The sequence below is a fragment of the Callithrix jacchus genome, chromosome 14 (genome assembly GCF_049354715.1).
Source record: "Callithrix jacchus isolate 240 chromosome 14, calJac240_pri, whole genome shotgun sequence".
In the NCBI taxonomy this organism is placed as follows: Eukaryota; Metazoa; Chordata; class Mammalia; order Primates; family Cebidae; genus Callithrix; species Callithrix jacchus.
In genome coordinates, this window is record NC_133515.1 from 904,894 (window position 1) to 927,351 (window position 22,458).

General features: G+C 55.6%; 1 protein-coding gene across 7 annotated transcripts in view; it reads right to left on the bottom strand.

Moving 5' to 3' along the window:
- Nucleotides 1-7,757: 7,757 nt before the first annotated feature.
- LOC144579113 (mesoderm induction early response protein 2-like) overlaps nucleotides 7,758-22,458 on the bottom strand; it is a 28,628-nt gene continuing 13,927 nt past the window's right edge. For 3 of the 7 annotated variants that reach the window (XM_078348330.1, XM_078348333.1, XM_078348329.1), the window contains 6 exons: nucleotides 14,251-14,402; nucleotides 13,653-13,904; nucleotides 10,952-11,076; nucleotides 10,719-10,807; nucleotides 9,407-9,824; nucleotides 7,758-8,845 (listed from right to left, as the gene is read on the bottom strand). In XM_078348330.1, the coding sequence (XP_078204456.1) occupies nucleotides 8,824-8,845; nucleotides 9,407-9,824; nucleotides 10,719-10,807; nucleotides 10,952-11,076; nucleotides 13,653-13,904; nucleotides 14,251-14,402 (1,058 nt within the window). In that variant the 3' untranslated portion in view covers nucleotides 7,758-8,823. Of the gene's footprint in view, nucleotides 8,846-9,406; nucleotides 9,825-10,718; nucleotides 10,808-10,951; nucleotides 11,077-11,606; nucleotides 11,782-13,652; nucleotides 13,905-14,250; nucleotides 14,403-22,458 lie in introns of those variants that run through there. The other 4 variants (XM_078348331.1, XM_078348332.1, XM_078348334.1 and 1 more) reach the window with 3 other exon arrangements.

Consider the following 22,458-nt stretch of genomic DNA (forward strand, 5'->3'; position numbering starts at 1 on the left):
TGTGTTCCTGAGGGGAGAGTTGGTTTCTGCCTACTGTTTGTTTTTTGTTTTTGAGACGGAGTTTCGCTCTTGTTACCCAGGCTGGAGTGCAATGGCGCGATCTTGACTCACCGCAACCTCTGCCTCCTGGGTTCAGGCAATTCTCCTGCCTCAGCCTCCCCAGTAGCTGGGATTACAGGAACGCGCCACCATGCCCAGCTAATTTTTGTATTTTTAGTAGAGACAGGGTTTCACCATGTTGACCAGGATGGTCTCGATCTCTCAACTTCGTGATCCACCAGCCTCGGCCTCCCAAAGTGCTGGGATTACAGGCTTGAGCCACCGCGCCCTACCTTCCACCTGCTTCTTGTACAGCACGAGGGTGGGGAGGCCGCAGGGGCCCCCCAGCGAAACAATGAAATCCCATTCAGAAGGCTTCCTGATGCAGGGCAGCCTCTACCCCTGCCCCCAAAACCAGGATCCGGTGAAGGCGTCACCTGCAGACCTCGTATCGTCCGCAAAGCTGCTGAGCACCCACAGACCCAAAGAGCTTGGCTCCAAGGACTCGCCATGCCTCTGGTGCCCACCGCAGCCCACCACAGTCCACCAGCTCACTTCGCAGGTGCTCAGCAGGGCCCTGCTCTTGGCTCTCCCAGCACAGGCCTTGGGGCCTGGGTGAGGAAACATTTGCCCTCCAGCGACCACCACCCACCCCTCCCTCCATGACCTCAAGCCAGAGGACCAGCAGGCGGGGCCGGGCTGCCTCCAGGAGGCACGGGCGCCCTCTGCTGGACACATGGAGGCGGCGCCCCATGCCAGGGTCTCAGCGGCCTCCTGAGATAGCGCAGGAAATGGGGCTGCTGGACGGACAGACGGACGGACAGATGGACAGACAGACCAAAGAAATATCAGGCCAGGTGCGGTGGCTCACGCCTGTAATCCCAGCACTTTGGGAGGCCGAGGCGGGTGGATCACGAGGTCAAGAGATCAAGACCGTCTTGGTCAACATGGTGAAACCCCGTCTCTACTAAAAATACAAAAATTAGCTGGGCACGGTAGTGCATCCCTGTAATCCCAGCTACTTGAGAGGCTGAGGCAGGAGAATTGCCTGAACCCAGGAGGCGGAGGTTGTGGTGAGCCGAGATCGCGCCATTGCACTCCAGCCTGGGTAACAAGAGCAAAACTCCGCCTCAAAAAAAAAAAAAATTATAGTCATAGGACCCATCACGTAAACTTGTCCCGAAGGTAAAATAAATCAACGTTCCTAAAGTTCTTAGCTTAGAAAGTGTTGTCTGGCCAGGCGCGGCAGCTCACGCCTGTAATCCCAGCGTTGGGGGAGGCCGAGGTGGGTGGATCCCCTGAGGCCAGGAGTTCGAGACCAGACTCACCAACACGGAAAAACCCCATCTCTACTAAAAATACAAAAAATTAGCCGGGCATGGTGGTGCGCGCCTGTAGTCCCAGCTACTCGGGAGGCTGCGGCAGGAGAATTGCCTGAACCCAGGAGGCGCAGGTTGTGGTGAGCTGAGATCACGCCATTGCACTCCAGCCTAGGTAACAAGAGCGAAACTCCGTCTCAAAAAACAAACAAACAAAAAAACAAGGATCCCCTCGCTGAGTCCTGATGCCTGTGAAACAGACGGGACACCCAGTTACATCTGAATTGCAGAAGAGCAACGAACCAGTTTTCAGTATGTGTCCCAGATACTGCATTGGATAGACTTATACGTGTGTTTTTTGTTTTTTGAAATGGAGTCTCACTCTGTCACCCAGGCTGGAGTGCAGGGGCACAATCTCGGCTCAGTGCAACCTCCGCATCCTGGGTTCAAGCAATTCTCCTCCCTCGGCCTCCCAATTAGCTGGGATTACAGGCGCGCCACCATGCCTGGCTAATTTTTTTGTATTTTTAGTAGTGATGGGGTTTCACCATGGTGGCCAGGATGGTCTTGATCTCCTGACCTCGTGATCTGCCTGCCTCGACCTCCCAAAGTGCTGGGATTACAGGCATGAGCCACTGCGCCCGACCCATATGTTTGTTTATCTGCAATTCGAATCTAAGTGGACATCCTGTATTTTATCTGGCCACCCTACCCAGGAACCACAAGGCCCACCAGGGCGAGAGGAACAGCTGGGTCAGGTCAATCGAGACCCAGACAGTGCCACTCCAGAGCCAGGGCATCCTCAGCACAGCCTGGGCCTGGGAGGCTGAGGCTCTGGGGACAGTGGCCAGGCCAAGACCATCAGCTCTGGGCAACTTTCTCCCTCCCCTATTCCCCCCTACAGAAACTGTCTCAGGAGGTCCGATCTCCAGGGATGCCCTGGCTAAGGCCCGCTTCCTGGCATGGCCACTGACTCTGTCCAGAACAGATTTCCATATGTGATTAGCAGGTAGGTCACAAAAGACCTTCATTTCTGGAATTTTCCTGTAATCTGGGATTACAGGCACTCACCAGCACGCCCGGCTAAGTTTGGGATTCTTTAGTAGAGACCGGGTTTCACCGTGTTGGCCAGGCTGGTCTCAAACTCCTGACCTCATGAATACAAATTCTTGACCTCTCTGTAAAAGGAAAGCATTCAATAAACTAACATAAACAAATAATAACTTCCTTACGGCCGCCGAGAAGCTGACAACTGTCAGTTTGTTCCAAGAGGTATGGGCTCTCCTGAGGTTACCTAGAACAAGTCTGGGGGAGGCCCAATTAGTCCTCACCGTGCTGACCCCACACAAGCAGGACGCTCATGCCTCTGGGTGGCTGTGCCTGGCCGGCCATGGGGTCCTCCCTCTTGCGGTCCCTTCTCCCTGAGGCCAGCCCCACTACTGAACATGAACAAGGGACCCGGGCCCAGCCAACCAGAAAACCCCTTCTGTTCGGCAGCTCCTGATTCAGGTGCAGGCACAAGACCCAGCGACCAGCTTTACCCGGGAGTTTTATTGGAACCGCTGGGCAAGACAGGCTTCCCACAGAAATCATAGGTGCCAGGTTGTGTGCCTGGGGTTTCTGGTGCCACCGGAGTCACCACAGTGGGAACTGCACCCGAGAATAACGTCAGTTCGGATAGCAGGGAAATATCGTAATGTGGATCAGGACGCCCGAACCCTGTTTCTAAAGGCCCAGACATCCCTGCACTGGCTCTTAAGAGTATAACTTCTGGGCCAGGTGTGGTGGCTCACACCTGTAATCCCAGCACTTTGAGAGGCCAAGGCAGGCGGATCATGAGGTCAAGAGTTTGAGACCAGCCTGGCCAACATGGTGAAATCCCATTTCTACTAAGAATTCAAACATCATCCGAGTGTGGTGGTGCACACCTGTAATCCCAACTACTCGGGAGGCTGAGGCAGGAGAATTGCTTGAACCCGGGAGACAGGGGTTGCAGTGAGCTGGGATCACCTCACTGCACTCCAGCCTGGGCAACAGAGCAAGACTCCGTCTCAAAAAAAAAAAAAGAAAGAAAATGACAGGGTGCGGTGGCTCACTCACGCCTGTAATCCCAACACTTTGGGAGGCTGAGGTGGGTGGATCACCTGAGATCTGGCGTTTGAGACCAGCCCAGCCAACATGGTGAAACCCCATCTCTATTAAAAATACAAAAAATTAGCCGGGTGTGGTACAGGTGCCTGTAATCCCAGCTACTCAGAAGGCTGAGGCAGGAGGAGCGCTCAAACCTGGGAAGTGGAGGTTGCAGTGAGCTGAGATCGCACCACTGCCACTCCAGTGGGAACAGACCTCCTCAAAAAAAAAAAAAAAGACAAAAAGCAACAGAATGACAATTATTAGTAATCATTATTAAAAGGATAAAGATTGCAGAAGATGGGGGGAAGTGAGGAAATGGAGAATTTCCACAGAAAAATTAAAAACACCCAAGAGCAAATATTAAAAATAAAATATAAAATATGGCAATTTAAAAATTTTGTGACACGGACTAAATAGCAATCAGGACTATCAGAAAAGAGGGCTGGTAATGCCAAAGACACATTGATAGAAATTATTCAAACAGGCTGGGCGCAGTGGCTCACACCCGTAATCCCAGCACTTTGGGAGGCCAAGGGGGTGGATCATGAGGTCAGGAGTTCGAGACCATCCTGGCCAACATAGTGAAACCCCGTCACTACTAAAAATACAACAAAAATTAGCCGGGCGTCGGGGCAGGTGCCTGTAATCCCAGCTACTGGGGAGTCTGAGGCAGGAGAATCTCCTGAGCCTGGCAGGCGGAGGTTGCAGTGAGCTGAGATCGCACAACGGAACTCCAGCCTGGGCAACAAAGTGAGACTCTATCTCAAAAACAAAACAAAACAAAAAAGAAATTATCCAAACAGTAGCACAGAGACAGAAAATAGAACAGAGACCCATGCAACAACAGCCAGGCCCGTCACACATTACTGCAGAGACCTGTGGGCCACCATGACCATAATACAAGTGAACACAGAGACCTGTGGGCCACCATGGCCATGATACAAGTGAACATAGAGACCTGTGGGCCACCATGGCCATGATACAGGTGAACACAGAGACTGTGGGACACCATGGCCATGATATAGGTGAACAGAGACCTGTGGGCCACCATGGCCATGATACAGGTGAACAGAGACCTGTGGGCCACCATGGCCATGATACAGGTGAACACAGAGACTGTGGGACACCATGGCCATGATACAAGTGAACACAGAGACCTGTGGGACACCATGGCCATGATACAGGTGAACAGAGACCTGTGGGATGACACCCAGCACATGGCACATGTACCAGAGGCCCAAAAGGAAGACAGAGAGTGGGAAATCAGAAAAATTTGAGAAATATTCTCCCAGAAACTGAACTCTAAGGAAGATAAAGAAAACAAACATTTTCAGAAATAATGGTCAAGACTTCAAAATCTGTTAAAATGCACCCACCCTCAGGCCGACGTCACTCAGTTCAGAAAACTAGACCCAGGTCCATCACAAACTGTCAAAGTCCAAAAAATACAAGAAAATCATCTATATGGTCCAAAGATTTCACATTTATAGGGTGCAGCCCTATAGGGTTCTGTGAGCCCCTCCCTGCCGGTGCAGAGACCATAAACCTTAGAAACAAGACACAGACACAGAGCTAGAGAAGACGGGCTTGGGGTCCACTGCCAGCCGAGGTGTGGAGACCTGCAGTGGCCCTGAGCACCTCGACGCTCTGACTGAATTTATTGAGTACAAAGCAGGGGGTGGGAACGTCAGGGGAGGTAATGGTGGTCGGTGACGGGGTCACGTAAGTCTCGTGTCTTGGAGACAGGGGCCCAGGACTTTCACGGAGCTGAGGCAAGGAGAAAACCTAATGCGTATTTCTCAGAAACTTCAAGGACACTAAGATCATGTTACTATTATTCTCAGCTTTTAAGAAAAAGAGAAACGGGGGGCAGAAGCGGGGCGTGAGAGTGGACGTGGATGGAACGTGAGCGCTGAAGCCAGCATCACATAGAGGCAGTTGAGTCCCCAACGTCTGCAGGTCCCCCTGACAGCCGCCAGGCCCACCGCAGGAGCTTGGAGGAGCAGCGTTTTCTCCTGACTGCCCTGGGAAGGAGATGTCTCGGCCATTTTGGGCATCTCCTCCCCTAGCTGGCTAAATGGTGGGTGCTTTCCCAGCATGGGCGCTGCCGCACAGCCGTGGTGCCCTCCAGCAGCCCTTCCGTGGGCGTGACACAGGGCTCAGGACATCATGACTTAGGATCACTTTGTTCACGATGTCACCCAGTTCCATGCCTCATAACCCGATAGTCACTAGTAAGATTAAAGATATTGAGTATATATCCTTATAAGTAACTCTAAGATTATATACGATTATATGAAGGAATAACTATGTGCCTACATTTCTAATTCTTTTCTAAATCAATATATATATGGGAACAGGCTGAGGCTCCAGACCCTTGCCAAGGTACCTGCAGGGTTCCCCCTACATATATTAAGGAAAACGGAAGATTGGGGAAATTCCTCATCAGAAACAAGAGAGAGCAGGCGTAATTACAACTTTAACACACCCCCCAAAAAAAACTGTCCACTCAGAATTCTTTATCCTGTAAAAATCTACTTCAAAAGAGAAGGAGCTGGGTGTGTCGGCTCATGCCTGTAACCCCAGCGGTTCGAGACCAGCCTGACCAACATGGAGAAACCCTGTCTCTACCTAAAAGTACAAAAATTAGCTGGTCACGGTGGTGCACGCCTGTAATCCCAGCTACTCGGGAGGCTGAGGCAGGAGAATCGCTTGAACCCAGGAGGCTGAGGTTGTGGTGAGACGAGATCGCGCCAATGCACTCCAGCCTGGGTAACAAGAGGGAGATTCTGTTGAAAGAAAGAAAGGAAGGAGGGAGGGAGGGAGGGAGGGAGGGGAAGAGAGAAAGAAGGAAGGAAAGAAGGGAAGAATGGAAGGGAAGAATGGAAGGAAAAGGAAGGGAGGGGAAGGGAGGGGAGGGGAGGGGAGGGGAGGGGAGGGGAGGGGAGGGAAGAGAGGCCATTGAGCCACAAAAAGATATGGAGGGCTCCGAAATGAATACCGAAGAGCCAGTCTCAAAGGGTACACACTGTCCATGTTCACAGAACATCCTCATCAAACTGCTCAAAACCAGAGGCAGCAAAACGCCGTCAAAGCTGGCAGAGGAAAAAACCAAGAGAGGACTAAAGATTTCCTGCGGGAGGCAGGGTGAACCAGAAGACAGAGCACCTTCCCGGCCTGAAGGAAACTAAACCAGACCCCAGTGCTCCAACAGAAACTGCTCTACAGGCCGGGCACGGTGGCTCGTGCCTGTGATCCCAGCACTTTGGGAGGCCGAGGTGGGTGGATCACGAGGTCAGGAGTTCAGGACCAGACTGGCCAACACGATGAAACCCCGTCTCTACTAAAAAAACACACAAAGTAGCTGGGCATGGTAGGTCGTGCCTGTAATCCCAGCTGCTTGGCAGGCTGATTAGGAGAATCGCTGGAACCTGGGAGGTGGAGGGTGCAGTGAGCCGAGATTGGGCCTCTGCACCCCAGCCTGGGCTACAGAGCGAGGCTCCATCTCAAAAAAAAAAAGAAAAGAAAACCACACCACAGCCCATCCCCACACCCCCAGGCTGGCACTGGTTCTCACAGCTCCTGGCCCTGGCTCACCAGAGAACCCTGACTCTCCCGTACCCAACACACAAGTGGTCCTGGCCCATCTCTTTCCTATCCTCCCTCAGGCCAACCCAATCACCTCCCAACTGGGGGCTGGCCCCTCACATGGCTCACGCAGGCCTTGGCACACGCCACCACCATGCCCGCATCTCCCTCACTGACATGGAGGGGGCGCCACTGACATGGTCTGAACAGCCCCTGCAGAGATGTGAACAACGCAGACCTCGAGTGGCTTCCACACCAAGAACAAACTCAGCCTCATGACCCGCGGTGCCCACGCTGCCACACGCCTGCCCTCTGTGCCTGCAGCCTCTGGGAGCCCAGGCCTGTCACCTCCGTGTCTGCTGTCATCACTGCCAAGACTCTGCTGAAGTCAGCACAGCAGGCCCATCCTCCTTCAGGCTCAGCTCAAATGTCACTTCCAGGGCACTGCCCCGACCAGCTCTAGGCAGACGCGGGCCCTCCTCACACACACCCCGGCATCGCGCCTACATTCTCCTTACCGAGCAGACGACGCGTGGCCCACCACGCCGTCCCCTCACTGGACCCCCTGCCTGCGTCGGTCACAACTTACCCCAGATTGTCGAACAGACACGCAGGCCCCGAGGGAGAGGACAAGGACACCCGCCATCCCAGCCCCACCCAGTCCACCACACGGTGCCCTGGGCTTCAAATCAAGTTTAATAAATAAAACAGCAAGGGGGGTTCAAGGCAGTTATCACTCCACAGTGTGGTCCTTGGTGGGGGTGAGGGATGGTCGAGTCCACTCGGAAAGGTGCTCGGGCACAACAGGCCGACGGCACCCACCCACGGAGGACCCCACTCCAACGTGTAAACAGACAGACGAGGGGCGGGGAGAATGGGACTCCGAGCCAGCGTGCTGGGACGCTCCCACAGAAGAAAAGCCTGCAGGGCTGGGCAAACGGGCTGGAGTCGGGCCCGCGTGGCGGCGAGGGCAGCTGGCTCTTCTGGGGGCCCCTGCCTTGGTACTGGGGGAGGGCAGCAAAGAGGGTGTAAGCCACCTGTCTCCTCAAACCCACTTCTGGGGTTGCTGAGGGGCCCCCACCCCAACCGCTCAGGATCGGAAAGCAGGGATGGAGGGGAGGAGGCAGCAGGGGGGTGTAAAGTGCAGCTTTTCCTGAAGTGGAGACGACGGGGTGGGGGGGTGGGGGGAGCCGGACAGCAAGGTATATGGCTCTGTGCCCCAAGGGGTTGGCACTGAGAAGCAGCTGCCCATGACCCCCCCAGCTGAGGCAGCCCACGGCCCTGCCAGGTGTGGAGAGACAGAGCCCAGTAGGGAGCTGAGGGTGCCCCAGCGGAGGCCGCTGGTGTGGGGCGGGGCGTCCTGCCGTCTCCCCGCCGGGGCAGCGACCCCTTCCCTCGCCTCTGCTGGCTGGAAGGGACTAGGCGGCCAGCTCTGCCCGGTGTCCCCAGGGCCGGGTCTTTCTGTCCCTGGCCGCCTGATGAACCCCACGTGCAGGCAGTAGCCTGGACCCGGGCAGCAGTGCCGGGCGCTGACGGTGCTGGGTATGACCCTGGGTCCAGTCTGTGTGGTTGGAGGCAGGGGCTCATGGCCCAGCTCCCTCACCCCAGTCCCGATGTGTTCTGAAGCAGAGGAGGTGCTGCCCCAAGGCCTGAGAGGGGGGAAGGGGTCAGAAGACCGACCGAGGCGGGCCAGCAGCAGCGCCAAGTCCAGTCTGGGCCACACACGCCTGCCCACAGCCAGGAATCAACAGGTCATCACGTTACAGCTGCAGGGGAGACCAAGAGAGAAGCAGAGTCAGTGAGGCCCACATGTCCACACGGCCTGGTGCCAGGGGCTGACCCGAGCCTCCCAGCCTTGCCCCTGCCCAGAACCTACACAGGTGAGTGTCAGCGATGCCCCCATGTCCACATGGCCTGGTGCCGGGGGCTGACCCGAGCCTCCCAGCCTTGCCCCTGCCCAGAACCTACACAGATGAGTGTCAGCAACGTCCACATGTCCACACGGCCTGGTGCCAGGGGCTGACCCGAGCCCTGCCTCCCCCAGCCTACACCAGTGCAAGTAGCCTGAACAAGCCCCTACAGCAGCAGGCCCCATGCTCTGGGGGAGCTAGTGGCTGGGGCAGGGCAGGGAGAGCCCGGCGCCTGCCCTGTTTGTGGAGAATGTGGACCACAGGAATGTATTCTCCCGCAGGAAATACAGAAATCAAACCAGAAGTAGAAAAGAAACTAAAGAAACTGTCCTCGGGCCCTCGGGGCAAATCCGCCCCCTTCTACAGCTCAGCCTGAGGGCTGGGGGGACCTCAGCTGGGGTGCTGGGCAGCACTCACTGTGACAGGGGCTCCGAGTGTAGCCCGGGGGCCGGGCACGTGGGGTGGGCGGCCAGGAAGGGGTTCACGTCCCCAAGGCTGATGAGTCCAAACTCGGTGACTGACAAAGCCACCTGGGCAGGGGCCACCGTCTCCTCCGGGTCTGCACCCAGGTCCACATGGCTGGGGATGAGGGGCAGCTCCCCGGGCAGGGCGAAGTCCACGGCCAACCTCGGGCTGGCGTCTGGCTCCGGAGCAACAGCTGGCAGGTACGAGGCTGGGTCGGCCGGGGCTGGGGGCAGACGGGGCAGGGGCACAGCGGGGGGCTCGTCCAGCTGTTGTTGGAAGGAACAGGGCTCTGGCTCCGAGGATGGGGGGCCACCAGAGGCCACTTCAGGCTCACTGAGACCACCAGCTGTGCCATCCATGCTCAGGGGCTCTGTGAACGAGAAGGCAGCAGGGGGTGGGGCCTGCCCACAGACTGGGCTGCAGCCACGCCACGCTCAGTCGCCTTGCACGGCAGGCTGTGGACCGGGCGGGCGCCCACCTAACCTTGCTGGGTCCAGCATAGCCCGTAGAACTCAAAGAAGCCTCTGCACAAACACAAAACAAACCAGTTACGCTGACATCTGTGAGGCCACAGGCTGAGGCCCCAGCTTAAAAGGTCATAACATCACTGGATGGGTCACAACCCACATCTTTAAAACTAGAGCAGAAACAACAGACTTGGGTATAAATGATGCTTGGGGCAGTGAACTAGGGGGCAGGGTGATGTGGGCACCCCTGGGCAAACGAGCCACGTAAACCGCATTCTGAAAATGGGGCGACCCTCCCATGACTCAACCAGCTCAACGCAGGGCAAGAGAGCAAAGGGTCCCTGTCTGCACCCCACCTGCCCCCGCAGGTCTCCACCCTCGGACATGGTGAGAACTGCCCGAGGCCTCGTCGTGCTCCGTGGCAGCCTCAGGTGCAAGATGCTGGCGAGAGCTCCAACACCCTGTCCTTCCTGAGTGTCCCAGTGACTGGGGTTATGTCCCCAGTGAGGGGCGGGTAGGCCCTCCTGGGACACCGAGGCCTGGAAAGCACCCCACCTGACCCTGTGGGGCTCCCTGGGGGTGGGCCACAGGCAGCCCTTCAGCAAGCCCAGGCAAGCACCGTCCGTGCCCTCCCCTCTCCTGGCCAGGTGTGCAGAGCCACATCCACACCACGTGGCGGGCCCTTGACTACCCAGACGCCCACCCGTCCCAGGCGCCAGGGACGGGGGGCTCCACCTGGCCTCGTAGCTCCAGACCAGCAGCCACCCCCAAGGCAGGTGACGCTCCCCATGTCTTACCTGTGTGCATCCCAGCCAGGGTGTCCTGCTCAGGGCAGGGGCGACCGGGGCCGTCAGGGTCACTGCCATCCAGGTCCTGGTCTGTGTCCCTGTGGGGAGAGGGCACCATGAAGGGCAGGAGCAGCTGAGAGAAGGGACGCCCCCATACAGGGGGTGCCACCCAGGCACCCACGTGCCCACTCCCGGTGGAGTGGCCTCCCATGGTTACTGCCGGGGAGCAGCGCTGCACGCACGTGGTTCCAGACGGGACGTACTTCCTCCGGCCCAGCCGCGTCTGCTGGGCAAAGTAGTCGTAGTGCTCCGACTTCTTCCACAGGTAGTAGTACTCTACACACTCGCCCACCGACCGCGTGCGCACCTGTGTAGAGGGATCAGGTGTCACCTCCGTCCCCAGCTGCCAGCCCCTGCACCCCCAACCCAGGACGTGTACTGGGATGGCACAGAAGGGGCACGGCACCCGCTGTGCTCAGATCATACAAGACCCTCCATGACCCTACTCAGGCCCACGGGCTACACCCACCATGAGCGAATGGGGGATCACAGCATGTGGCACTGACTCCTGTTTCAAGCCCCTGCAGAGCCCCCCAGCTCCTGGCTTGAGACCTCCCTTTCCTTTCTGTAGCATCAGCCACACACACCGGTCCTCCAGGGTCCACAGACTCCCGAACGCACAAGTCCGTGGCACCTGCTCTTCCGCCAAACGAGTGAGCACTTCCCAGTGCACACAAGACCCCACGGAAGGACACACCGGTTCTGTGAACCCAACTCAGAATTCACAATGCAGCACGGAAAGGCCAAAACACATGCACGTCAGGAGTTTGCAGAGACAAGAAGGGACGCGGGGCAAGCGTGTTCCGCATAGCACCCGGCTCGGAGCTGGACGCACACCTGTCAACACCTCCTGCCTCTCCGCGCAGCACCCGGCTCGGAGCTGGACGCACACCTGCCAACACCTCCTGCCTCTCCGCGCAGCACCTGGCATGGAGCTGGACGCACACCTGCCAACACCTCCTGCCTCTCTGCCCCGGAGGCTTGTCCCACAGCAAGCTTGAGTCTGAGGCCCCTGCTGGGGAGGCAGAAAAGACCCCCTCACCTGTACATACCCTAGTTAACTAACCCACCACAACCAGAACCAGGACACCCAATGCTCCCCTGCGAGCACAGCATGGGGTCCTGCCTGGGAGTGAGACCGAGACAATCTCTCCAGAGGGCAAACCTTACATGCCCGTCATGAGAGAGCTGCCCAGGAAAAGGCCAGGCTGAAATAAACACCAGCTCCCAGTCCCATTCCAGACAGAGCAAACCATCATGTGCTGGCTACACACAGCCCTGCCCAGAGCTACGGAAACACAGCTAGCAACCCTACTGCCCTGCAGCCACACCCGTCCTGACTGCCTCCAATCCAAGCACCATGTGGTGCTGAAGTCCGATGAGGACAGTCCCTGGCTGCCGCGCAGTCACAGAGGGACGCCCTGTGCTGCACAACCAGCCCCCGGCAGGTGCCTCGCCTCCTCCATTCATGGGAAGGCATCAGGCCCCAGGACACAAGGCGAAAGCGGCCTCAGCGTAACAAGGTCACAGCCCGCAGGTCCTGAGGGGACTCAGAGCCTAAGAGGGGAGTGGACAGAGGCGGAGAAGCCACAGGTCAGCCACGGGAGGGTTTTCAGCCAGAGATGCCTGACTCTGGCAAGAGGCTGTGTAATAACCTACCCTGGGCCAGCATCACTGACCCCATCTTAGCTGTAAACTCTGAGCTTCCCCCTCCTGTCCACAGCCCCTTTGGGTGCACAACTGGGCCACGCTGACTCTGCTCATCCCACCATTTAACAGTTTAACTGCGTCCTGCCTGGCAAGCACACCTGCTATTGTGTGTAAGTCTCTTCAAAGCCCAATTGGTGATTGTCTGGAAATACCCTTAGCAACCAACAATCCTGGGGACCTCCTCCCCACTGGTCACCAGCTAACTCGCCTGCTCTGCTTCTGTAAAATCCGCTCCAGCTAGGCTCCCCCTCCCCTACCCAAATCAAGGTATACAGGGAAATCAAGCCCCTTCCTAGGGGCCGGGAGACTCTGAGCCTGAGCTGACTCTTGGCCAACGGCTAATTAATAAAGGATTCTGAATCTGGAACTTGGAGCGTGGTGCGTTTCCTTCTAAGTCGCTTGGTCATTACAGCTGGACCTTATCGCTCCAGAAGCCACAGGACACAGGGCATTCCTGCTGGACGTGCAGACACCCACAGAGGATGAGGCCAAGATCTAGGGAGGGGCAGAGGCAGCACCCGGCAGCACCCGCCTATTGTGAGGGTTTCCCCTGGGTGGCAGAAGGACCTGGGTCCCTGGAGGAGGAAACCCTGAGACCCCTGGTCCCCAGGGGTCAGGGTCCTGCTGTGGGGTCAGTGCTGGGCACAGAGCCAGCAGGCTCCTCTCTGAGGACATGGACATGGGAATGAGGTGCCCATGGTGCTGGGGTAGATGTGAGACAGAACGACTACAGGAATTCCGCTTCTACCACATTCCTCCCCAAAACCAGAGCCTTGTTCTTTTCGGGACTGGAAAGGGGCCCAGAGCAGTCAACAGAGGAAACTAGAGAAGACAGCAATGGGCACGCGGTGAGGAGGCGGACACGGGGCTTCAGGCCTGCAGTCAGTCGTTTGCTGTGGGCCTGCTGACCATCGGCCCCTCCCCAGACCTCAAGGAGCCCCCTCCCCAGACCTTCCGAGACTGAGGAGTCCCTCCCCTGATGCAGACAACCCTCCTCAGACCAAGGAGCCCCTCCCCAGATGGAGAAGCCCTTCCAGACAGAGAACTCCCTCCCAGATGAAGAACCCCTCACCAGATGAAGCCCCTTCCCAAATGGAGAAGCCCCCCCCCAGCAGAGGGCCCAGCCGACCCTCACGGAGCCTGGGGGAGGGAGGAGGGCCACGGCACCCGCACCTTGTTGGCCTGGATCAGGTGAAAGTTCTTCCCGTGCACACGGAAGCCGTGCTCAAAGTTCCTGCACTCCTCTTCACTCCAAGCACAGAGCCCATCTGCAAAAACGGCCGGGGGACTGGTGAGCTGCGCCGGGGCAGGGCAGCGGAGGGACAGGCACGGGCGCCGCTCACCTCGGATCACCTTGACGTTGAACCGCAGCCTCCGCAGGGCCTCCTCCACGTTGAAGTTGCATTTTACCAACTCATACAGCGCCTGCCGAGAAGACGTGTAGACTCTTCCCATGGGCTCACCCCAGGAGCCGACGGCAAGAACCGTCTATACCCTCTAGGGAATGGTATCAAGGGCGGCCCACACCACTCATCCCCAGTGACGTCAAGGCCGTCTGCACATCTATCCAGGGAGAGACTGAGGGGTGTCTACATCCCCCTGCGGAGGTATCGGGAAGCATCTGCGCCTCCTCCCTGATACGTGCCTTTAACTGGCCCCCTTCCGACCTGAGTGGCTGTTCCGATGCCCAGGCCCCCACACGCCTGACCCATGGCCTCCTTCCTGCCCTGCCTGGCCCCTCAGCCCCTGTCCTGAGCACGGCAGCACCCACCTGCTCACTGTCTTTCACAGTCTCTCCCTCCGGGAGCTGAGGCCTGGCCCTCTCATGCCACTGTCTCTTCACAGCTCTGTACAGGAACTCCTCCACCTCCCTCTCGGGGAGGACGCTGGGGTCCCAGAGCAGCTGGTCTTCATTCTCGTAGACTGCATAAGCAGAGGGCAAGGGTTTGCTGCAGGAACCCACTGTGCACCCACACATGCCAGGACAGGGAAGAGGCACTGTCCCACCCCCCTTTTCCCTGGGGATGCTGTCGCTCGCTCCTCTTGGGCTTGGTGAGGCTGGATCCAGGGCAGGCTCTGGGTGCCAGACACAGGCCTGTATCCTCATGACCAAACGCAGGCAGCCAGGAGCAGTCAGCAGGGGCGCCTGATCCAGCCAAGGGGTCAGAGCAAGCTGCGGGCAGCCTAGATCTGGGGCAGGGGAGTTCCCAGCAAGGACTCTGCAGAGGGGGATGTAAGGAGTGACCCCAGTGAGGTGAGGCTGGCTTCAGGCTGCACAGCTACAAGATGCGGGGGCCTGAGGGAGCAGGAAGGAGACCCCAGAGTCTGGATGAAGACAGCTGGGGCCTGCGGACCCCAGAGAGCTGATGAAGGCAGCCGGGGCCTGCAGACCCCAGACTCTGGATGAAGGCAGCTGGGGCCTGCGGACCCGAGAGAGCAGATGAAGGCAGCCAGGGCCTGAGGACCCCAGACTCTGGATGAAGGCAGCTGGGGCCTGCGGACCCCAGACTCTGGATGAAGGCAGCTGGGGCCTGCGGACCCCAGACTCTGGATGAAGGCAGCTGGGGCCTGCGGACCCCAGACTCTGGATGAAGGCAGCTGGGGCCTGCGGACCCCAGACTCTGGATGAAGGCAGCTGGGGCCTGAGGACCCCAGACAGCAGATGAAGGCAGCTGAGGTCTGGGTCCCATGGATAAGCAGAAGCCCTCACAGGCACCGTCGCACTCTAACCGCGGGATCTGAAGAGCCTTGGCCAGAATGTGCATCACCGCTGGGGAGACATCCTGCCCCTGGCAGCTGGTGCAGGTGGCGGACGGGCTGACGGGAGGAAAGGTCGACAACTTCAGATGAAGTCAGCTTTCAGCAAAGGGAGGGGTGCAGCCTCCAGCTGTGGGAAGGGACATGGCTTGGGACAAGGCAGGGGAGAGCTCAGGGCCAGGTCTGGGACAAGTGCCAGCACCTCTCGATTATCTAGGAAAGGGGCACAGGAACCCAGTCGAAGCAAACCAACGAATAACAAATGCCGTCAGTGCAGAGGGAGACAGTGAGAAATGCACACGGGAAACCGCTCCCACAGGAAACTGCCACCAGGAGCTGACACGCAACCAGCTCCCGGGCTGGTGCTGTGCCCACAAGGCAGGGCCTCTCCTGGTCCCCGCAGTCCTGCGAGGAAAGTGGGCGGACCCCACAGCCACCTCTCTCCATCTCCACAGGCACCGCCTGAGCCCTGCCTAGACCAAGGTGGTCTCTAAGAAAAGAGGCCATCTCTGGAGAAAAGTAGCACCACGTGCAGCCTAGCACGTGAAGAATGGGGAAACACGAGGGAAAAACGTGAGCCAGGTGTGATGGCTCACACCTGCAACCCCAGCACTTGGGGAGGCTGAGGTGGGAGGATCAGTCGAGGCCAGACCGGCACATTCCATCTCTACAGAAAATTTCAAAAGTGGCCAGGCCTGGTGGTACCTGCCTGTAGTCCCAGCCACGTGGGAGGCTAAGATGGGAGAAGCGCTTGAGCCCAGGAGGTCGTGGCTGCAACGCGCCACGAATGCGCCACTGCACTCCATCCCGGGCAGCAGAGCAAGACCCTGTCTCCAAATAAAACAAGAAAACATCAGACAACAAAGCAGGTCTGCACAGCCAATACTACGTGTCAGCAGACGAAGACATCTATCTAGGGTCAGCATGTTAAGAGAACGGACAAAGAGCCGGAGAGTCTCCACAGAGACTTGAAACTTATACAGAAGAATCTCAAGGACCTTCCAGGATTGGGAAATGCAGCACCCGAATGCATGGACCCAGGGAGTAGCTTACCAGCAGCCTGAGCACAGCACGAGACCAAACTAGTGGGATCAGAAAGAAATGGAGAGCCTACAAAGAAAGAGCAGAGGCCGGGCGCAGTGGCTCACGCCTGTAATCCCAGCACTTTGGGAGGCCCAGGCGGGTGGATCACGAGGTCAAGAGATCGAGACCATCCTGGTCAACAAGGTGAAACCCCGTCTCTACTAAAAATACAAAAATTAGCTGGGCGTGGTGGTGCATGCCTGTAATCCCAGCTACTCGGGAGGCTGAGGCAGGAGAATTGCCTGAACCCAGGAGGCGGAGGTTGTGGTGAGCTGAGATCGCGCCATTGCACTCCAGCCTGGGCAACAAGAGTGAGACTCCGTCTCAAAAAAAAAGAAAGAGCAGAGTTTAGGACAGGCGTAAGACAGCTAAGCAACCTCAAAGACATGCACACGGGTCACAGAAAAGGCAAAGAATGAGGCGGCGGCACAAAATCTGAAGAGAGAAGAGCCAAGAATTCTTCAAAACTGACGACTGATGCCAACCCCCAGAGCCAGGACACTCGGGGCAAACACAAGGACACACAGAGGCACGTGTGCACACGCACATCACAGCAAAACTGGTAAAAAAAAAAAAATCTGAGGCGAGACAACGGCACAATGATTTCAAAAGAAACAGTAAGACAGGCTCTGAGTTGTTTTCTGTTTGTTTTTGTTTTTCATAGAGACAAGGTTTCACCACGTTGGTCAGGCTGGTCTGGAACTCCTGACCTTGTGATTCACCCGCCTCGGACTCCCAAAGCACTGGGATTACAGGCGTGAGCCCCCGCGCCCGGCCCAGGCTCTGACTTTTAACAGAGACAGCGGCAGACAGGAAGCAATGGAAGGAAACTGTTCAGGTGCGGAAAGAAAAAAGGCTGAAAACCTAGAAACGTATAACCATGAAAATACTCTTTAGGGAATGAAAGCAAAATCGCGGCTTTTCAGAAAAAAAAAAATGCTGAAAGACAGCGTCAGGCCGAGTGAAAAGTTCTTCAGGCTGAAGGACATGACCCCACTGGAACTGAAGGGCACACGTGGGTCAACACAGAGACTGTCCACTGTTTAAAACAGCAACGTGTCATCTTGTGATACGCAGTTCTGGTTTTTTTTGGGACAGGGTCTCGCTCTGTCGCCAGGCAGGAGTGCGGTGGCGCCATATCGGCTCACCACAACCTCCGCCTCCAGGGTTCAAGTGATTCTCCTGACAGGTAGCTGGGATTACAGGCACCCGCCCCCACCATGCCCAGCTGATTTTTTTATTTTTAGTAAAGCCCATGTTGGCCATGCAGGTCTTCAATTTTAACTCCAGTGACCTCAGCCTCCCAAAGTGCTGAGATTACAGGTGTGAGCCACCGCACAGAGCCTCACAGTCCATGTTAAATGAGCACATTGTACTTCCAAGTAGACTGTGATGAGAACTCACACTGTAACCTCTAGGGTAAGCAGTGAACTAAAATCCTAAGACAAAACAAAGCTACGTAATCCAAAGGAAGACACAAAAAAAATTAGAAAGAAAAACAGGCCAGGCGCATGTCTCACACCTGTCATCCCAGCACTCAGGGAGGCCGAGGCGGGCGGATCACCTGACATCAGCCTGACCAACATGGTGAAACCCGTTTCTACTACAAATACAAAATTAGCCGGGCGTGGTGGCGCCCCTGTAATCCCAGCTGCTCGGGAGGCTGAGGCAGGAGAGCTGCTTGGACCCAGGAGGCGGAGGTTGCAGCGAGCTGAGATCGCACCACTGCCCTCCAGCGTTGGCAACAAGAGTGAAACTCCACCTCAAAAACACAAGAACAAAGGGCAGATGGATCACACAGAAAGCAGAGAGCAAGATGGCGGCATTACACACTTGTTTTCACAATTACATGACATACAAGTAACCTAAAAAACGCAAATGAACTAAAAACTCCTAAAAAACAATGACTATCAGACCAAATTAAGAACAAAATCCAGTTGGGCACGGCGGCTCGAGCGCACGTTGGGAGGCCGAGGCGGGCAGGTCGCTTGAGGTCTACATTTTAGAGACCAGCCTGGTCGGCACGGTGAAACCTCCTCTCTACTAAAAACACACAACTCAGCTGGCTGTGGCGGCGGGCACCCGTGATCACGGCTATGAGGCTTACATGGGAGAACTGCTAGAAACTGGGAGGCAGAGGCTGCAGTGAGTGGAGATTGCATTGCTGGACTCGAGACTCCATCTCAAAAGAAAAAGAAGATTGAAACGTGCCATTTACAGACAATACGCTTCAAATAAAAACCACAGAATGGTGGAGAGAACGGGAAAGCCGAGCAGACGCTGAACAAACCTATGAAAAGCCGCGGAGTCACGTTTACAGCTGGTCCAGTCCTTCCTCATGGTAAGAAGAGGGTTCCTACAGAAGGACACTTCGCAACGACAGAAGAAACAACTCAACACCAAGACAAAGCAATCCTAACGTCTGCGCACGTAACGATATGGCTGCAATGTGAAGAAGAAATGGGCAGAATTAAACGGGGAAACGAGATCCACAACTGGAGGAGGTCACTGCAGAGCTCTCAATAAATACAAAAAGCAGCCAAACACCTGAGTGAGAATACAGACGAGGGGAACAACTACCCAACTGGCCAAGGGAAACACACGGAGGAGAACACCCTACAACCGCACAACACACATGCTCTTCAAACACGCAGAACACTGACCAAAACAGATTAAATACTGGTCATAATGCGAGGCACAACTCACCTCAAAGAACTGAAATTAGAGGATGTTTTCTGACCACAGTGTAATAATTACACATCAGGAAGAGGGCCAGGCGTGGTGGCTCAGGCCTGTCATCCCAGCGCTTTGGGAGGCCGAGGTGGGTGAATCACCTGAGGCTGGGAGTCCGAGACCAGCCTGCTCAACACAGGGAAACCCCATCTCTACTAAAAACACAAAAATTAGCCAGGTGTCGTGGCGCATGGCTGTAATCCCAGCTACTAGGGAGGCTGAAGCAGGAGAATCGTTTGAACCCACGAGGCGAAGGTTGCAGTGAACCAAGATTGTACCACTGCACTCCAGCCTGGGCAGCAGAGCGAGACTCTGCCTGCCTGCACCATGGACCTCTGTGACCAGCACGCACACTCCAGACGAAAACCTCTAAAAGGAGAACCATCAACCCCTGGGGGGCTCATCAACTTGAGATGTCCTTCTGCGGTTCCTTATTCCTGCCTCAGCTGATGAGGGAACTGGACTTTGTAACTGACCAAGGCCAACCTTGTGACTCCAGACCCTTCGGCCCCCTCAGCTTGCAAAAGCCACCCTGAACTGTAACTTCTGCAACATTCCACTGTCCACCCCAAACCTACAAAACCACCTCCCGTCCCGCCGCCCTGCGCTGACTTTAGACTGAGCACGCCCGCACCCGGGTGAAGAAGCAGCCATGTTGCTCACACAAAGCTTGTTTGGGGGTCTCTTCATTCAGAGCGCACGTTTAACACAAAACAGAAACCAGCAATAGAGAGACACGATCAATGCTACAGTGAGTTTCTCATAAAGAGTAATACGACTGATGAAACTCCTAGGAAGGCTGAGGGGGGAACAAGAAAAAGCAGGAAATGCAAATCACCAGCATCAGGAATCAAAAAGGGGACGCCCTACAGATGCCAGGAAGGATGCGAAAGGGTCTGCTGACAGCCTGACGCCAACAGGGTCAGCAACGCAGGGCACGGTAAACCCCTCCTACACACAACCCATCGAGACAGAAACTATTGTACGTCAAATAAAATGAACCTGGCCGGTGGCTCGCGCCTGCAATCCCAGCACTTTGTGAGGCCAAAGCACGAGCATCACCTGAAGTCAAGAGTTTGAGACCAGCCTGGCCAATATGGTAAAACCTTGTCCCTACCTAAAATGCAAAAATTAGCCTGGCATGGTGGCGGGTGCCTGCAATCCCAGCTACTCGGGAGGCTGAGGCAGGAGAAGCACTTGAACCCAGGAGGCGAAGGCTGCGGTGAGTGGAGATCGCGCCACTGCACTCCAGCCTGGGTGACAGAGGCCAGACTCTGTCTCTGAGTAAATAAATAAATTGAACCTATAATTCAAAACCTTCCACAGAAATAAAACTAAATCCCAGGCCCAGATGACTCCACTGAAGAACCACGGAGGAAATAATGATCTTATACAAATTCCTCCAGAGGTTAGGAAAAGGCCACTTCCAAATACAATCATGAAAGCGGCACAACCCTGGGACCAAGACCAGACTCAGATAAATAAAAATAGAAGGGCAGCTCAGTACCTCCATGAACATACATGCAAAAATCATCCACATGAGCAAATCGAACTGAGGAAGGAAGGGACCAAACTTGTATGTGTTAATTTCCATTAACCTGGGTGCTCACGTGGAGCATGAATCACTGCCCCAGGGAAAGACAGCATTTTCATCAACCATTAAAGATGCCTTGCGGCAATCCGGGCACTGTGGCTCGTGCCTGTAATCCCAGCACTTTGGGAGGCCGAGGCAGGAGGGTCATCTGAGGTTGCGAGTTCAAGACCAGCTTGGCCAACATGGAGACATCTCATCTCTGGTAAAAAAATACAGAATTAGCCAGGCCTGGTGGCAGATGCCTGTAATCCCAGCTACTCGGAGGCTGAGGCAGGAGAATCGCTTAAACCCACAAGGCACAGGTTGCAGTGAGCTGAGATGGCGCCGTTGCACTCTAGCCTGGGCAACAGAGCAAAACTCCGACTCGAAAAAATAAATACATAAAATAAAGAAAGTCAATTTATGTACTTAACTGCATTAGCACAATAGAAGAGAAAAAGACTGTCTCAATCCATGCAGAGAGAGCATTTGAAACAATTCAATGCACATTCATGAAAAACTGTCAGCTACGAGGAACAGAGGGGGAGCTTCCATCTAATAGAGCATCCACGGAAATCTCACAGCCAACTTTAACAGGGGAAACACTGGCCACTTTTTCCAAGTCTGAGACCAAGACAGAGATGTCCTCCATCAGTTCATCTTTTCATGCCTGCACTGGACTAGCCAGCACAAATTTAGAAAATAAAGAAGCAGGCCAGGTGCGGTGGCTCACTCCTGTGATCCCAGCACTTTGGGAGGCCAAGCCAGGTCAATCACCTGAGGTCAGGAGTTGGAGACCAGCCTGGCCAACATGGTGAAACCCTGTCTCTACTTAAAATACAAAAAATAGCCAGGCATGGTGGCACGCAACTGTCATCCCAGCTTCTCCAGAGATAGAGGCAGAAGAACTGCTTGAACCTGGGGGCCGGAGGTTGCCATGAGTTGGGTTCGTGCCATTGCACTCGAGCCTGGAAGGCGAAGGGAGACTCCATTTCAGAAAAAAGATGCTCTACTGAAAAGCACAGCATTGCTAAGATTGAAGGTCTTAACAGAGGTGACAACCCGGAGAGTGGAGTCTCCATTCTCCCTGAATTAGAGATCCAGTGCAAGCCTAATCAACACCCGAGCAACTATTTTTGAGGCAAGTGACAAGCTGTATATCTACCTAAGTTTTAAGATTAAAACTCGCCAGGGCTGGATGACAGGCTCACACCTGTCATCCCAGCACTTTGGGAGGCCAAGGCAGGAGGATCACTTGCGATCAGAAGTTCGAGACCGGCCTAGCTAACATGGTGAAACACCAACTCTGCTAAAAATAAAAAAAAATTAGCTGGGCATGGTGGCGCATGCCTGTGATCCCAGCTACTCGGAGGCTGAGACAGGAGAATGACTTGAACCCGGGAGGTGCAGGTCGCGGTGAGATGAGACTGCGCCATTGCACTGCAGCCTGGGCAACAAGAGCGAAACTCTGTCTCTAAAATGAGTAAATAATAATAAAACCTCTCAGCTGCCGAAAACCTAAGTTTTACTCTTAAACTCATATACACATACAACGAAAACTTACAAAGCTGGAAGACTTGCACCACCTCGGACTTACGTGTAATGTGTAACAATTGCAACAGTGTGGCAATGACTCAGGGTGAGAGAAGGGAGACACTTCACAGACACCTGATTTATCACAAAGGCATTGCTGCAACTCAGCGGGGGAGAGAATGGACTTTATTTTCTGTTGGAGACAGAGTCGCCGCACCTGGCCACAGTCTTCTCAACGTGTGGTGCTGAAGCAACCACATATCCGTATGGGAAACAGTTCCCTAAACCACACTTCATACA